Source organism: Notamacropus eugenii, chromosome 2 (genome assembly GCF_028372415.1).
Source record: "Notamacropus eugenii isolate mMacEug1 chromosome 2, mMacEug1.pri_v2, whole genome shotgun sequence".
In the NCBI taxonomy this organism is placed as follows: Eukaryota; Metazoa; Chordata; class Mammalia; order Diprotodontia; family Macropodidae; genus Notamacropus; species Notamacropus eugenii.
This window is the reverse complement of record NC_092873.1, coordinates 496,667,510-496,686,360: the sequence shown is the minus strand read 5'-3', so window position 1 is coordinate 496,686,360 and position 18,851 is coordinate 496,667,510. Positions and strand designations below refer to the sequence as shown.

The 18,851-nt window shown below is 40.1% G+C and overlaps 1 protein-coding gene across 2 annotated transcripts in view; it reads right to left on the bottom strand.

Moving 5' to 3' along the window:
- HS2ST1 (heparan sulfate 2-O-sulfotransferase 1) overlaps nucleotides 1-18,851 on the bottom strand; it is a 218,113-nt gene that overhangs the window by 32,781 nt on the left and 166,481 nt on the right. For both annotated transcript variants that reach the window (XM_072648971.1, XM_072648970.1), the window contains exon 2: nucleotides 12,499-12,737. In XM_072648971.1, coding sequence (XP_072505072.1) covers nucleotides 12,499-12,737 — 239 coding nt within the window. The remainder of the gene's footprint in view (nucleotides 1-12,498; nucleotides 12,738-18,851) is intronic.

Below are 18,851 nucleotides of genomic sequence, written 5' to 3'. Positions count from 1 at the left end.
ACCCACAGGTCTATGCTCCAAAAACTTATGGAAGGACAATCAGAGCTGATCCAGTATTATCTCCTCCTTTTACAGATGAGGAAATCGAGGCCACACAAGTAGCAACTGAATTGGTTTTCTGGCTTTTAATGCATTTTGAATCACACTTCCCAATAATTAAAAATCTTTTCCCTTGAATATGGCAGAATAGGTTAGTAAGCACCAAACCACTAAACTTTTACTTTCACTTTCTAAATAATTTGTTATAAGAAATCTGACTTTTAGAAAATGACTTGCCAGTGCCTGCTTTTGGAATTCTTTGCTCCCTCCCGCCTTGGCTTCATGCAGCTTTTCAACAAAGTGGTTTCAGCAGAGACACAAGGGTGAACCAGACATTCAGGTGGTCAGCGTCTGTGCTATGTGACACATAGAACACTTGATTCCTCTTGATCCTGACCCAACTGCCTGGTACGTTGGCAAGCCTGGTGGTAATAGGTATAATTCTCCTATTTGTGTGCATCCTGATTCCTGAGATGTTGGGAATTAATCTGACACGTTTTTGATTTAATTTTAAGTAAACAAAAAAGCCCAGAGAAAGCATTTTCTTTAGGAAATTAAAATAGCCAAGATCCGCCTTCTTATTTGACTAATAAAAATGACTGAGGGTAAGTTTGGTAAGAGATGCTGAAATCTCAAATTCTATACAGAGGCCTTCAAGAGAGTCAGGAAAAATTCCAAACAGTAAATAATCTGTTAGGTTTGACAAAGAAAGCAAAATATCCTAAGATTGGGAGGAAGATCACTGTGGATTTGAAAAAGCGAGAAAAATAAGTCCCCACCCAACACTGCCCGGACCTGTGTCGTTTTACAAAAATGTCCTGAATAAACTAAGAACAACTGAAGAAAACTAGCTCTCCTGTACCTTTTTTAGTGACTTATCCAAGGCACAGACTATGCTAGGTCTTCCAGAGAACTGACCTCTAATAATGCTTCATCTAAAACTCTTTCCCCTGAACCAAATAACATTTGGTAAAATATACTTGGGGATGCTAGGTGATCTTCCTCAGTTCAAATCTGTCCTCAAACACTTTGTAGCTGTGTGACCCTGGGCAAGTCACTTAACCCTGTCTACCTCAGTTTCCTCATCTGTGGAAGGCTGGAGAAGGAAATGGCAAAACCACTCTAGTATCTTTGCCAAGAAAACACCAAGCAGGGTCACAATCAGTTGGATACAAATGAAAAACAATAGTTGCATGCAAAAATCCAGTAAAAGTATGAGGAGTGATCCATTCCAATAGATGAGGAGCACCATTAAGCTCAGAAAAGTATCATTCAAGTAAATGTAGGTGAGAGCTAGCCTCCAGTGGGAATATGCAAGAAAAAGACCCCAAACATCCAGAGGACTTCTTCAGATACTAACTGCTGGTATTCATATAGCAATCACTTTGAGGTTTACAAAGCATTTTCCTCATAACAGTCCTGTGCAATAGAGATGAGGGAAGCAAGACATGGAGAAATTCAGTGATTGTCCATGGTCATGCTACTGATCAAGACCAGAGGCAGGTTTTCTGACCAAGTCTAGAGTCCTTCCCCCATACCTCCACTGCCATTTGAAACAGTGAACACTCCACAAGGTCTTTTCTTCCCCTCTGCCACACAGTCCTTCCTGAAACTATGAATGACCAACAAAAACCAAACTGTCCCTTTACGTTTTATGAGAGGTCATAATGAGAAAGGAAAACAACATCCTGATTGGGGGGAATGGGGTACTGCCTTAAGGCAAGCCCAGAATCTCCATGCCAAGTCAAAGATTTCAGGATTCTAAGATGACTGAATGACAAACACTATTCTAGAGCACTTTTACATGTAAGGCATTGTGCTGGCTGATGGGGATGGAAAGCAGAGACACAACTTTCTCTCTGAAGATGCTTGTGCAAATATATATGAAATTAGTATTATGCTATTATGTTAATAAGCAATTATTAATTTGTGATCCACTCTTTTCCTTCTGCTTCTTTTAAAACCCTACTCCTGAAAAGGTCAGTCAGTCTGGAAGGGTATGGATGAGTGAAGAGATTTGTCCCTATCCCTTCAAGCACATGGTCATTAGTGGGGGCAGCATCCCACTCCACGGGGAGACCTAATTTCTCTTTAGAGCATAAACAGAATCCAGTCTACAGGGGGAACCCCTTTTCCTTGGTCCTCTCTGTTAGACTTTAGAGGGCAACTCAGTTCATGACGGAGAAAATTAGCTAGAGAGGTCCAGATGGAGATGGCTCCTCCTGCCCAGATGACTGAAGAAGACTTTGTCTTCAAGATCAAGCCAGTTCCCAGCAGGAGGAGCCGAAGACTTTTAGCCCACCTCCTCAGTAAATGTCCACCAATCAGGGTTGATTTTCACTTATTAGCAAAGTTTCCTTTCAGAAGGGATTTAAAGGCCTTTCAGGGTCTCCCCTGGCATCTTTGGTTACCAAGAGAAAGCATTGACTATGAATTTATTGATTGCTGCCTAGTATAATTAATAAATTGGTTATTAATTACCCAGAAACTCTGTCCTGTGGCTTTAATTCATATAGACACACACATATGTGTGTGTGTGTGTGTATATATATATATATATGTGTGTATATTTATATCAATTACTAGTAAAGATGAGAAGAGACTTATGAGGCCAGAAACAAATTGGCTCATAATTACTGTTTACGAAGTGTACACATTTAATTTCACTCAATAAAACATTTACTGGCTACTTTCTATGTACCTGGTCCTGGGCTAGGTGCTAGGGGAGATACAAAGCAGAATAAATTACTCTAATCACTTGACCATGTTAACCTTCCTAGTACCTGAGAGATTGTAAGAAAATACTGGAGGCCTTGATAGGGGGGTTCCAGGATTGCCTTGACTGACAGACGACCTGTCCTCCCTCTAAGTAGCTGCTGTGCTCCCTCTCCTTCCTTCCCTGGGACTTCCTGCATCTTGCCCAGGGCTCAGTGTATGAGCTACTGGGTATGCACAGGGAGGTCCCAAGATCATTCGCAGATGTTACAATGGGAGGGCAAGAGGGTTGTTTTATTGGGGAATGTTGACAGCAAAACTAACTAGAACGGGTGATTGAAAATAAGGCTGATGTGTAAGGAAGGAAGGAGCTTCCAACTGGCTCCCAGCCCCATGGCCTGAAGCACATTTTAGTGATGTAATCCCACAAATGGAATCCTTCAGGGAGCTCCATTATGGAAAAAAGCTCTTCCAATAACTCTTCTTAACTACATGAAGTTCCATGCGCTTGTGCTCTGTTTAGCAATAGCAAGAAGGAACATTTACACAGTGCTTTAAGATTTCCAAAAGGGCTTTACGTGTAATCTCATTTGGTCATTTAGGAAAATAGCACGTATGTGATATTAGGGTACAGCCAGGCTCCCAACAGATCAATTTCCCTTACAACTGAGCATGATGGAAGATTTTGGTTGTAATCACAACGATGTATATAGAGATGGACCATTACGAAACTTACTCTTGTGGAGAGACTGAAAGATAATATAAACACTAGAATACATGTATAGAATCATTTGGAGGTGAATTCACAGAAAGAGGCTGATAAACTGAGATTGGAGGAGGGATTTCTGAATACCTGAAGAGCAAAATCACACCATGCAATAATAATAGCTAGTGTATTAAGTAGATTTGACCACGTCAAAGACTCAATAAAAGCAAAAGGTTGTATGACAAGTCATGTGTTGCTTTTTAAAAGAAATTCAGTGAAAGCAAAGACAACCCATGCACACTCCTTCATCAGGTTGAGACATGCTACTTCCCTTCTTTTAGCAAATGATAAGTTACAAATGCAGAATCAAGTGCAATAATCATTTTGTTATTCTATTTTTTGAGGTACATAATTGATCTTTTATTTGTTCTTCTAAAACAAAATTTACTAATTAAATATATAAGAAAGTAAGATGAACAGAAAGCATTTTCAAATAAGAGGACATCGACTTGAAGGAAGCAGAGGTGACGTTATCAATAAAGAATTCATTTTGAGGCAGTTCACTGTATTTGCCACAGCCTTGATGGTCTCCTATACTACCAAGTACACAGACTTCACTATTCCATTTTGGTTTATACCAGACCCATGTATGATTCCCCCATCATGGAAAGCCTAGTATCAGCCATTTGTTGAACTGAATTAAAGAATGGCCCAGTGTGGAGACCAACTAAGAGGCTATTACAAGTTGTTCAGTCGTTTCAGTCCTGTCCGACTCTCTGTTGACCCAATTTGGGGATTTCTTGGCAAAAACATTGGTGATGTTTGCCACTTCCTTCTCCAGCTCATTGTCTAGATGAGGAAACTGAGGCAAACAGAGTGAAGTGACTTTCCCAAGGTCACACAGTCAGTAAGAATCTGAGGCAGGATTTGAGCTTAGGTCTTCTTGACTCCAAGCCCAGCATTCTATCCATCTCAACCCCTAACTTTCTCCTATTTACAAGGGGCTAGCATAACAAAGATCTGTGGTAGGGTGGTGGCAGTGTGAGCGGAGAATGATGCAAGAGATACTGTGAGGCAGAGGTGTCCAACAGAGGCTTGTTCCTGCCCATGCCACTCCCAAGTGTCCCTCCCACTCCTGCCATTAAAATCTAATTGGGAAATATTTAATGAAATAAATATACAATAAAGCACAGATACCATTCCATTTCAAAATTAAGTCAATCTGTGGATGCGGGGATCCTTGGGTCTCCATCTGACTTTGACACCAATGACCTAGAACTGAAATATTTCCTTGGCCACAGACTGAATAAACTTGGAAGATGAAAGAAAGGGAGGAGCTCAGGATGACTGAATAGAAATAGGGAAGCAATGCACAAGGGCAGGTTTGGGGAGAAAGAGAATTCATTCAAGACCAAAGTGAATCAGAGGTTGGAGCTGCCAGACTGGGTGAAGGACTTAAACTGTCTGGACCTCAGGCTCCTCCTCTTAAAGTAATAATTCCTCTCATCAGGAAGGACTGTTTGGGGAATCAAGTCAGTAAACTAAAATAAGGCAAGTAAAAGTACTTTTAAAACTCTTTGGGGTGGTATAAGTGAAGAGATTCAGAAAACCTGGGTTCAAATTCAGCCTTGTCCACTTACTACTGCTGTGACCTTTGGCAAGTCACTTCACTCTCCCATCTGTAAAATTAAAGGGTTGGATTAATTTCTAATATCCATTCCCTCTCTAAGTCCTAGGATCTTACTGGATCATTTGTGCCAGCTAACTGGCTAAAGGGCAGCTAGGTGGAGCAGTAGAGTGAGTGTCATGCCTGACTCATCTTCATGAGTTCAAATCTGGCCTCAGACACTAGTTTTGTTACTCTGGGCAGGTCACTTCACCCAGTTTCCCCCAGTTTACTCATCTATAAGAAGGAAATGACAAACCACTCTGGGATCTTTGCCCAGAAAAGTCCAGATGGGGTCACAAAAAGACAAAACTGAAATGACTGAACAACAGCAATACATTGTCTAAAACCATTTTTTGCTAAAAATCTCAAGAAGCCTGCACCCTGGGGTGAATAAGGTCACCACCAGTCACGTGTTGGAAACCTAGGTCTTAAAGCAATTGAGAAATCACTGGCTTAATAAAATATTTCACTTTCTTCAATGTCACTCCCCCCCAAAAAAAGAAAGAAAGAAAGAGAGAATAACAGTGGGCTGCTTGAAGGATTACTTTTTTATAGGAAAGTAAGTCCCTAAATAATGTGCGTGGTCCTTTCACAAACAGGCCTGAGCCTTAACCACTGCAGCTCCTGATGAGGTATAACGTGTTTTCCAAAAGACCGATCCCCGCTGCCCCACACGCTACACTCTAACGTGATTCTGTACACAGCGACTGCTTCTGTTTCTTTCCTACTGCTCAATTTTAGTTTTCTCTACAACTAACAAGCTACTGAGAGAAAAACAGAAGCTTCTTTTCAACCAAATGAAATTAGGAAAATGTATGAGCACAGAATACCTATAAATGTCATATTTAGGTGTTTCTGTCAATTTACACTTGTGAGATAAAATGACAGATGCCACTGCCAGCCAATCAACTCCAACACTGGACACAAAGGAAGCCCTCACAAAGGGATAATGGAGCTAGGGAGTGATGCTAAACAATAGGATGGAGGCAATCTCCAAATTGTTATGCAGCCTTATGAAAGAGCTCCTTTAGAGACAAGGAATGGGAGAAACAGTAATGCAAATGGATTGAAAACCTGCTGAACACCATAGAAAAATCAGATGCTTAGTACACTTACCCTTGAGATACGCGACATTACATAATGTATCGTTTTTATGACCCACTTAGCTAAATAAGCTCATGTTTCTTTTCATTTAGCAGATTTATTTGGTTTGGCGGAGGGCGGTAGATTTTGGTGATGGGAACGGGAGTAACTGAGAGCGCAGCAGCCAAGAATAACAGGGACAGATGACACGCATAGACGACCAGGCTTTGCAAACAGCTCCTGCCAAAACAGGTCTACCCTACCCTTCTAGGCCACTGCTGTTCTAATCTTCTGTTTCAGTGTGGAGAGTGCACTTAGCCCAAATTCTGTGATAACAGTTCATTCTATAATAATAGAACAATTTTAACTCTCTTTTCCTACAGAGAAAATGCTATCCTCATTGTAGGACTATTATGAACAGTTTCTTAATAAGACCACTGTTAGAAGACAACTCCACAGGAGGCCATGCAAACACAAGGTTTCAAAATGCCAGTCCATCTTTCATCCATTCTCTTACATAAATGTTTAAGAGAACTGAAGGAAAGGGGGAGCAGCCACGTGGCAGAGGAGATAGAGTACTGACCCTGGAGTCAGCAGAACTTGAGTTCAAACCCAGCTTCAGAAGCTTCATAGCTGTGTGATCCTGGGAAAGTCACTTAACCCCAATCATCTCAAAAGAAGGAAGGGAAAGTCAGTGTGGTGCAGCAGACAAAGAGCCAGTCCTGGATCTAGGAGGACCGAAGTTCAAGTCCTTCCTCTGGAGACATCCTGGCTGTGTGGTCCTGGATAAGTCACTGAACCTCAGTACTCTAGGCCAATGGTATCAAACTCAAATAGAAATGGGGGCCATTAAATCATAAGTACCCTGTGGGCTCTAAAATGAATTAGTTTTAAAATGTGGTATTATCAATGTTTTATTGTATTCATATCTATTTTGTTAAAATATTTCCCAACTCTCTTTAAATCTAGATCACTGGGGGGCAGAGCCAAGATGGCGAAGTAGAAAGATACACATACTCTAGCTCTTCCCCCACAGCCCATAAAATACCTGTAAAGAATGACTCTCAACAAATTCTAGAGCAGCAGAAGCCACAGAATGACAAAGTGAAGAAGATTTCCAGCCTAGGGTGACCTGGAAGGCCAACAGGAAAAGTTTCTCGCACCAGACATGGAGTGGAGCCCAGCCTTGGCCGTGTGGCACCACATGGAGCAGGGCCACAGCAGGCCTTGGGAGCGGAATCCCCAGTAGCAGCAGAGGTTCTCAGATCCCTTAACCCACAAGTGCCAAAGGCAACTTCAAAAGTCGGTGAGACGGATTTTTCAGTTGGGCAATAAGGGAGCAGGGTATACCCCTAGCTCCGGCCCCAGGTGGTGGCAGAGGCAGCAGCAGCTGTGGTGGTCAGCATCCATTATTGAAGTCCTCAGCTTAAAGCCTCTAGGGGAATTGAGCAGCTGATCTTACCCTTAGCCCTGAGTGGTGGCCTGACCCCTGCCTAAAGGCCCCTGGGGGAACTGAGCAGCTCATCTGAACCTCAGACATGAGTGCTGGCCTGGTAGAACTGGAGGCGACTGTGGAGAGGGAATTCTACAACTTACAGATTCTGGGCAGAAAAGTTTCTGGTTGCTCCCAGATCAGTGCGCAGGCTTGATTATGCTACCTTTGAGGAACTGAGATCTTACAGGTTCCCAGAGTATACCCTACTCTTGACAAAGGACCCAAAATCAAGTAACTGGTTGGGAAAATGCCCAAAAAAGGGGAAAAAAATAAGACTATAAAAGGTTACTTTCTTGGTGAACAGGTATTGTGTCCCATCTTTTCAGATGAGGAAGAACAATGCTTACCATCAGGGGAAGACATAAAAAAATCAAGGCTTCTGCATCCCAAACATCCAAAATAAATATGCAATGGTCTCAGGTCATGGAAGAGCTCAAAAAGGATTCTGAGAACCAAGTAAGAAATGTAGAGGAAAAAATTGGGAAGAGAAATAGGAGAGATGCAAGAAAAGCATGAAAAGTGAGTCAATAGCTTGCTAAAGGAGACCCCAAAAAATGCTGAAGAAAATAACACCTTTAAAGATAGGCTAACTCAATTGCCAAAAAAGGTCCAAAAAGACAATGAGAAGAAGGATGCTTTAAAAAGCAGAATTGGTCAAATGGAAAAGGAGGTTCAAAAGCTCACTGAAGAAAATAGCTCTTTAAAAACTAGAATGGAACAGATGAAAGCTAATGATTTTATGCGAAACCAAGACATCACAAAACAAAACCAAAAGAATAAAAAAATGGAAGATAATGTGAAATATCTCACTGGAAAAACAACTGACTTGGAAAATAGACCCAGGAGAGACAATTTAAAAATTATGGGACTACCTGAAAGCCATGATCAAAAACAGAACCTAGACATCATCTTCCATGAAATTATCAAGGAAAACTGTCCTGATATTCTAGCACCAGAGGGCAAAATAAATATTGAAAGAATTTGCTGATCACCTCCTGAAAGAGATCCAAAAAGAGAAACTCCTAGGAATATTGTAGCCAAATTCCAGAGTTCCCTGATCAAGGAGAAAATATTGCAAGCAGCTAGAAAGAAACAATTCAAACACTGTGGAAATACAATCAGGATAACACAAGATCTAGCAGTTTCTACATTGAGGGATAAAAGGGCATGGAATATGATATTCCAGAAGTCAAAAGAACTAGTATTAAAACCAAGAATCACCTACCCAGCAAAACTGAGTATAATACTTCAGGAGAAAAAAATGGCTATTCAATGAAACACAAGAATTTTAAGCATTCTTGATGAAAAGACTAGAGCTGAAAAGAAAATCTGACTTTCAAAAACAAAAATCAAGAGAAGCATGAAAAGGTAAACAGGAAAGAGAAATCATAAGGGACTTACTAAAGCTGAACTGTTTACATTCCTACATGGAAAGATAATATTTGTAACTCTTGGATCTTTTCTCAGTATCTGGGTAGTTGGTGGGATTACACATACACACACACACACACACACACACACACAGCACAGGATGAGTTGAATAGGAAGGGATCATATCTAAAAAATAAAATTAAGGAGTGAGAAAGAAATATATTGGGAGGAAAAAGAGATAAATGGAATGGGGCAAATTATCTCATAAAAGAGGCAAGAAAAAGCTTTTCAATGGAGAGGAAAAGGGGGGAGGTGAGAGGGAAGAAGTGAAGCTTACTGTCATCACATTTGGCTCAAGGAAGGAATAACATACACACTCAATTTGGTATGAAAACCTATCTTACACTACAGGAAAGAGGGGAGAAGGGGATAAGTAGAAGGGCAATGAGAGAAGGGAGGGCAAATGGGAGGCAGGAGTAATTAGAAGTAAACACTTTTGAGGAGGGACAAGGTCAAAAGAGAGAATAGAATAAATGGGGGTCAGGATAGGATGGAGGGAAATATAGTTAATGTTACACAATATGTCTATTATGGAAGTCATTTGCAAAACTACACATATATAGCCTACATTGAATTACTTGCCTTCTCAGTGGGGATGGGTGGGGAGGGATTAAGGAAGAGAAGTTGGAACTCAAAGTTTTAGGAACAAATGTTGAGAATTGCTTTTGCATACAACTAGGAAATAAGAAATACAGGTAATGGATTATAGAAATTTATCTTGCCCTACAAGACAAAAGAGAAGATGGGGATAAGGGAAGAGAGGGGTGTGATAGAAGGGAGGAAAGATTGGGGAAAGGGGTAATCAGAATGCATGTTGTTTTGGGGTGGGGGAGGGGAGAGATGGGGAGAAAATTTAGAACTCAAAATTTTGTGGAAATAAATACTGAAAACTTAAATTAATTAATCAACCAATTAAAAAAAAATCTCGATCACTGGCACTCAGGAGCACTGTGGGCCAGTGTTGCTCTAGGCAACACTGCTCTAAATTCTAAGAATGTTAAATTGCAGAGAGGGTGTTGACCTGCACTGGTGGAGGGAATCTCCTCCAATGAAATCTTAAGTCCCATTCCCTCTTCCCTTCTTTCAGCCATTATTCTCAAGTGGAATTGTCCAAAGAAAAGGTAAAAATGGTTTTACAGCTCTTGATTACATGTAAGTCAGATGTAAGTAAGATGTAAGTCAGATACAGGAAGAATGAACCCATTTACTTCACCAACAATGTATAAGTGTGTCTGTTTCCTCACATCCCATCTATTACAAGAACTGATAATTTTTATTTATTTTGCTAGTTTGCTAGGTATCAAATGGTAACTTAGTCACTTTAGTCCTAATTTATTTTACTGCTAAAAAAGCTATCTGAATTCATGAGATTGTATACTATTTGTATTTCTTTCTTTATAAACTGTCTTTGTTCCTTGATACTTTATTATTTTCCCACTTTTCTTAAAATCAAACCATTCAATCACTCAACAAATACTTATGAATACAATGTTTTGAGAGACAAAGAGTTTTCCACAATTCACTTTATTCAAGGTCTAGATGACCACCTGTCAGGGACAGTAAAGATGGAAATGGTTCCATTTTTCAGCTACAAAAATTACATTTGCTAAGCTTAAGCTGTAAAGGAGTTGAAATCTTCAGGGTAGAAGGAATGAATTCTTGCTGAGGTATGAGATGAACTGTATGGGCCTGTAAAGTCCCTTCTAATTCTGAGATTTTATGATTCCATAGACACAAAGAATTTAAAAAGATATGATTTCTGACCTCCTGAAGCTTTGATCACTCATTAACAGAAATTACCAAAAGCTGAGCTGAGATGGATGAAGACAGTTACAAATTGGGTCATAACTAATGCCTAGAATTTTCTATATACGTATTTTATATGTATATTCTTCAAACAAAAACTACTTACACATCATTAGTTGAGACATAATTATTTGTACTACATTCTACTAGATAGAGACCTGGTGATGAACTACCTGTCTGAGGACCAGTGAAATTTCTAAGTTTGGAGAGGCTCATCCCCAGATCTTCCCACCTTTCTTAAGGTAGGCTTCAAATAGATTAAGTCTTTTGGCTATAACTCTCAAATCACTTAACCCTGTTTGTCTTAGTTTTCTCATCTGTAAAATGAGTTAGAGAAAGAAATGGCAAACTACTCCAATATCTCTGCCAAGATAACCCCAAAATGATGTCACAGAGAGTTCGACACAACTCAAAGGACTGAACAGCACAACAGAAATGTTTGTTGAATGAATGAACTGTTTTCTTTTTAGTATAGTAGCAGAATAAATTCCCCAATTAAATGTTCTTCAGCAAAGCTGCATGCTATTTTACAGCACCAAAACAGAGATTATATAATGAATTGGTTCCATCCAAAAACATTATATTATATATAACTAAAAGGACTAAAAAACAACTTTCAAAGACCATCAAGTTCAACAGTAGGTGCAGCCTACCCAACATGATTAAAGATCTTTGAATTAATAAAAGGTCTATCATTACTATATAATAATAAGGATGATGATCATGATAAAAAGATAATGTGAACATGATACCTATAGAGCTAAATAATAAAAATAACTGAGGTTAATTATGATCACAATCGATAGCATTTATATAATACTGTAAGGTTTGCAAAGTGGTCTATGTGTGTTGTCTCATTTGACTAAAACCTCCTGGAACTCAAAGACGGTCATCTTTCCATCTTTCTATCCTCAATGCCTGGCATAATGCTCCTTGGGCCCAACGATACTAAATAACATTTGTTGAACAGAATCAGTTCATTACATAACCTCTATTTTGGGGCTGTGAACAGCGGGCAGCTTTGGTGAAGGACATGTAATTGAGGAATTTATTCTGCTACTCTACTAAAAAAGAAAACAACTCATTCATTCAACAAACATTTTTGTAGGACTGTTTGGTCCTTTCATTTGTGTCTGACCCTCCATGATGTCATTTTGGGGTTTTCTTGGTAAAGATACCAGAGTAGCTTGCCATTCCCTTCTCCAGCTAATTTTATAGATGAGGAAACCGAGGCAAACAAGATAAAGTGACTTGCTGAGGATCACACAGCTAGTAAGTGTCTGTGGCCAGATTTGAACTCATGAAGATGAACGAGTCTTTCTGATTCCAAGTTGAGTGCTCTATCCGGTCTGCCACCATTTTACCAAACTCCTTCTAAGTGCAAGGCATAATCCTAGGTGCAGCACGGGAAGTCACAATCCTTAAGACACTTTTGAGAGCCAGACGAGATAAGAAATGTACATTTCTTCCAAATGAGATGCTCCTTTAGAGTAGTGCTGGGAACTAAATTCTCAAGAACACACATATCAATGGGCAGTTATGGCCTGAGCTTACCTGATCTTGCAGTGACATCACTGGATTATTTTTAGTGGTGTTTATATGAAGGACATGGTACTTATTCTTTGCACACAGGTCATAGGCAATGTTGGTAAATGAGGTGCTTGCAGTTTTAGGGACTCTGTTATAAATGATCACCATATCTTCTTCCTCATCCAAAACCGCATCTGCCCGAGGACCATCCATTGTATGCCTCTGCTCAATTTCGCGGACTTCATGTCTTGCAATGGCTCTTTCTGTAATAGGAAACACAGAATAAGGTTGGGGAGCTTGAAAGGAAGCAGAAAACACTGAGATTTGGTCCAAAGTATGAAAGGGAAGACAACTGCACAGAGGAGCAGAACAATTAAACATTCTGTCTTCTTTACTGATGTTATCTAGAGTAGAAGGATGTTCTAAGCATGTCCTCTGATTCTGTATGTCGTTAAAAATCTCATACAAATCACCTAATCCAAAGGGCTTTAAATGGAAAAGAGAGAAAACTGACCAAATATTAATAAACCAAAGCAGATCTAATGATGAATGGCTGAAGTTTAGCAAAAATAAGAGATGATACCAAGAAGCTCAAAGGAAACAAACAAGAACATGGGGAGCAATAAGTACTAAAACCCAAGGCTTAACACACTTATAGATAAATGCACAAAATACGTATAAGACACAAGACAAATCTCAAATCCTAACCTACGGATGCAAATTTGACGTCACAAGCAAAGACTGGGTAGAAGAAGACTCACGATTCAAATATGGCCTTGAAAAGATAACCTTTCTCAAAAGAAAGATGGCAGTTAATAGGAAGCTGGGATGGTGGTGGTGGTGATGTGGGACACACTAAGAGAAAAGCTAAAAGAAAGGAATCATGGGAGGAAGCATTTCTATGGTAATATCAATGAGACTGAGGCCACTTAGAAAGAAGAAAAAGATAAGAAGTTTGGGAAATGATCACATGTGGTTAAAAGTATGTGACAGTAACTAGTGGAAGACTTTAATTACCTAGAAATCTGCTAAAGCAGGACCATAACTTCTTAAATTGGCTTAACAGGAAATTCGTCCTGCTACATTTACAGAATCCAATCAAGGCAAATTTCTCTTCTGGAGTGGCCACACGATCTAGTGACTATTTCATTGAAATCAGAGCTGAGAAGAGCTGGATTTGAATCTGCTCCAGACCCCTCTTAGCTGTGTGACCGTGGGCAAGCCCCTCAACCTCTCTGTGCCTCACATTGCTTGCTTATAACATGAAGATGCCTGAACTGACGACTTCTAACTTCCACTTCTAAGTCTAAGCGCCTACGATCCCCACTGAAAGAAAAGACTAATTATCTGCTTCTGATGGACAATGCGAATATGGGGAAGAAAGAATCAAGTCTGGACAGGAGTGTCCTAATTTCATCTAAAATTTTCTTTTCCTGTTTTGCTGTGTGTACGCAGATGCTTATTCTATGTGGTATTTGTTAAGTTCAGAATAAAATAAATTATTTTTTTAAAAGATGAAAAATGTGAGTCGTCAACAGTATGTAATTCAGGTGAATCTGGAGTTGCTGGAATGTCCAGACTCAAAGAATAACCAGCCCTTAAAAGTCTGACAAATCAAGGTCACAGCATAGTGCACCGAGTGTCAGAAAGAACCTCATGAGACCCAATCCATTCTGTGACAAAATTAAGGTCTGGCACAGTTAAGTGATAGAGTCATGGTCTGCCATAGAGTTAGGGCAGAAATGGACTTCAAGGACCACACAGCTCAACCCCCTTAGTTTATAGATAAGGGAACTACAGCCCCAAAGGCATTTAAGTGACTGATCAAGGCCACAACAAAAGTACAGAGTAGCAGAGGCAGGATTCGAACTCTGAATCACTGAATTCCAAACTAAGTACTCTGTGCACTCCAGTGCCGTGGCCCAGTTTTCTGAGTTTACCACTGTACTGAATAACATTTTTATCAGTGATTTGACATGACACATATGGCAACCTTGCATAGCAAAGAGAGTCATACATGGTTCACTACTGGTAAGTAACATCGATTGTATGGGGCACACGTTAAGTGGTTGGGATGTTTCATGATCTTAAAAAGTTGCATAAAGGCAGAATTCGGTGTTGGCCTGAATACTTCTGCCCCTTTTTTGTAGATATTTTATGGGAGGGAAAAAATAAGAAAACGAGGGGAAACATAAGGAAACTTTTCTGGTTGGTGAAAGAATAAATCTTATAGACATTAAGACAGGTGTAGCCTGGGGCATGATTTCTCTCCACTCAAACAGATAACAATTAAAGAGGTGCATTTCTGCACATTTACTTGCAGCATACAGTGTTGGGGCCTTTTTCGATTTTCCCTAGCATTCTGAAAATCTCCTATGGCTCCTGCTCACTTACCCAAAGCCCACAGCTTCAGAACTACCTCTGAAGATAGATGTGCAAATGCCAATTTAGCCTTCAAAGTGAAAAGAGAGTTGTCAAGTGAAGTATACCCAGAAAGCCCTCTTAGGCTCCCACAAACCACTTCACATGAACAAACAATTTCTAACTTGATATCGTTGTCTAACACAGAAGGGCAACCAGCCAGCAGAGAACACAAGACAAGTGCCAAAATGAACTGTGAATTGTGAAAACAAAAATAGATTAATGTACATGGCAAAGGTGTTTTAGGGTTTGCCATTAACTCTAATCTGGGGTGGGGAGAACATGCAAAGGCACAGGAAAGGCAGGCAGGGTTGTAATCTGCAGGTTGGAGGGAGGAGCCAGGTCCATGAGATCCCCGATGTACTGGAGAGAGCATAAGAACAAAGATGTCCAAGGTGATTATGATTTAAAAGCCCTTCAGTTGGATTATAAATGTAAATGTGCCCGTCAGCTTCTAAGAGAAGAAACTACCATCACTCTAACCTGCAGTTTGGGATGTCAACAGTTATAAGAGCCTACAATGAACCAGGCCCTGCACTAGGCTCTGGAGATACAGAGGGGAAAAACCCCAAACATTCCCTCTGCCCAAAGAGCTTACTTTCTACGAGGGGAATAGGGTCCATATAAGAATAAGTAACAAGAGAGGGAGGGAAAAGGGCAGAAGAGAGATCAATCGAACGTGAATCAAGGATCCTGTGGGTTACACCCAGAAGAAGCAGATGGTTCCTGTGGATGCCCAGAAAGGATGTGTCCAGGCCTGGCTGGTTTGGTCTTTCAGTCTCAGTCTGCTGCCTGTCCTGTACATTTTGGCATTTGATTATGATGGGGACATGTAATTGTCCCAACTGTTCCAATTCAATCAAATAAGTATTCTCCATGCAAGTCTTATCTCTCTAACAGAGAGTGCAGTGCATCTGTCTTCCCCACCATCCTTAACTGAACAAAAATGCACTGAATCACACCTAAAGCTGGGGTAACTGCAGCTAGACGGTACACGGGATAAAGTGCTGAGCCTGGAGGCAGGAGACCGGAGTTCCAACTCTGACCCTTACTAGCTGTGTGATCCTGGGCAAGTCACTCAACCTCCATCTGCCTCTGTTTCCTTAAGTGTAAAATAGGAATTGTAATTGAGCCTTCCTCCCTAGGCTTGTAGAGATGATCACAGGAGATAATGGTAAAGTGCTTAGCAGAGGGCGGGGCACACAGCAGGTACTTAACAAATGTTTGCTCCTTCAGGGCTGGCAAGACTTTTAGGGATCATTTCTGCTAAAATGTTCATTCCAAAAATGAGGAAACCGAGGCCCAGACAGATTAAATGACTGCTCATATCTAAGCCCAGATGAAAGAGCTGTAAAACCCATCTTCAGCTTCATTTCCTAGGAAAATTCTATCTGTCGACTGCTTACCCAGCCTCCTCAACATCCACTTTGAACAGAAGCAGCTACTGCTCAATGTGATGAATAAATATTGTCCAGTGGATCTGAAATTCAGTCCCTTAACTGTAATTCAGGAGACAGATTTCTGAATACTAGCCTGTGGATTTTTGAATATTAGCCCATTGACCTGCTATTTCACAAGCTTCGATTTCAAATCCACAGCGATCTGTGAATGACCAAGATAAAACGTTGTGATATTATAACCATCTATCTAGCTATGTCTTAGGCTTGGTACCAAAACGATTCAATTCACCAAGTATGTACTGAGTGTGCTGATAAACAGGAGATACAGAATTTTTTAAAAAAGAAATTTTTTCCCCCAACCCCCTCCATATATTTACAGCCTGAGATAGCTCTGATGTTACAGCTATACACACTGCTTTTCTACTAAAGGGACAAAGCCATGTTGGTGGCAGCTGACAGACAGAAGCCTCTCCTAGAGTGGCCCAGATGGGCGTGAAATTGCCTTTAAACGATTCATGTAACTCTCAATTGACAATTCAGAATCTAGTCTTGCCCATTTGTCTGAAATGAGGGATTGAAAAAAAAGTATGTGGGGTTTCATAAACGACTAAACCAATTTAGATTTCAGGGGACAGGTGACTGAAGGTCAACTGCAATTTAAATAATTTTCTTATAATTACTTCACCTGCTTGTAAAACTGCACGTGCTCTACTATATACTTTCAAAATGATGATTTAAGAACTATGCATCCAACTTATGAAATAAAAGGATTATAGACATCACAAAACAGAAGTCCTCACTTTCTGTTTATTGAGGAATTACTGTCATATCTAATTAAAAAAATATAATACCTGGTACACAAAATAATACAAATGTTAAAACTGATCACTGTCCTTGGTTTGGTACACTCTTTAATATAAGACTTGCTCTACTGTAGAATTTGGAACTTTTCCTTAAATAACATAATGAATACTATAAGCACTGCGAGAATTCTGGGGGATTATTAAACCCTCACTAGTATAGGGCCTTTTTTATTCATTGTCTTTTCACTTACATCAAATAAGTTAACAAATTTTTATTAATATTATTACATAATGAGGAAGTTTGGAAATGTCAACTTAGAGAAAGTTCAGGTTCTTTTTATTAGAGACTTGGATAAAAATTTTATTTCATTTCCACCAAGAAAAAAAATATTGAATAACAGACCTTGATTGGTATTATTGGTCTTACTGCCACATTTGCAAACTATGCCAGGCTTGGTAAGGATGGCCTTCTGTTACAGTTAAGGCCCCCATATCCTGGGGAGCCATCAGGAGCACAGCTCCAAGGATATCAGGGGAAGGAGTAATCAGGGCGTCAGGACCTGGCTGCCAATCAGTTCCTCCCCTAACTGAGTCTATGTTTATTTGTCTATAAAATGAGGGATTTGGTGCAGACGGACTCAAAAACATCCCTTCTGGTTTGAAAGCTACGATACTGTCATTCAGCTAGCCCACCAGACTACATGGTAAACAGAAACATGAGGACACATGCAGATAATGGGCTTCTTTTTCCCAGTGACAATACATGAAAACCAATGATGGTGTTTTCAACATACACATATACTTGGTTTGAGGCAGTTAGGTGGTGCAGTGGATAGAGCACCAGTGCAGGAGTCAGGAGGACCTGAGTTCAAATCTCACCTCAGACACTTGACGCTCAATAGCTGTGTGACCTTGCACAAGTCACTTAACCCCAATTGCCTCATCCTAGGTCATCTCCAGTCATCCTGATGAATATCTGGTCACTGGATTCAGATGGCTCTGGAGGAAAAGTGAGGCTGGTGACCTGCACAGCCCTCCCTCACTCAAAAACAAAGTCAAGTGCAAGTCATGTCATCATTTCTCTGATGGCGTGGTCTTCTTTGACAATGAAGGACAAACACACAGTGTACTTGGTCAGGATTCGTTGCTTCTAATTCTTTTTATCCAAGTTGGTATGCATTCTTTTACTAGAGTTGTTTTGGAATTTCTTGAATCTTTGGGGATTATATTTAATAAAACCAAAACTGAAATGTAGGCAATCAATTCTTAATACTTCAAATTCTGAAGTTAACTTTTCATCATATTGAAGCCATAAACTCTAAACAAAGCATAGTTTGAGTTAATTCTAAATTATCATTTTTAATGTATTGTTTATGTATGTCATGTAATGTATGTTATAGAAAAGCACATACCCTAGGACTTAGAAAAAGCACCAGGGTCCTTGAAGTAGCAGGAGATGGCTCTTGTGGGGGTAGAAGGACAAGCCTAGGGACTTAGAAATTAAATATAGTTCAACCACTGAAGATATGAAACAAGTGACTTAGCCTCAGAGGGCATTAGTGTCTTCATCTATGAACATTTCTTCTAGCTCTATAGGGCAGCTAGATGGTGCCATAGCGCACAGTGTTGGTCCTGGAGTCACAAAGACTCATCTTCCTGAGTTCAAATCCAGACTTAGACAACAGCTGTGTGACCCTGGGCAAGTTGCTTAACCCTGTTGGCCTCAGTTTCCTCATCTGTAAGATGAGCTGGA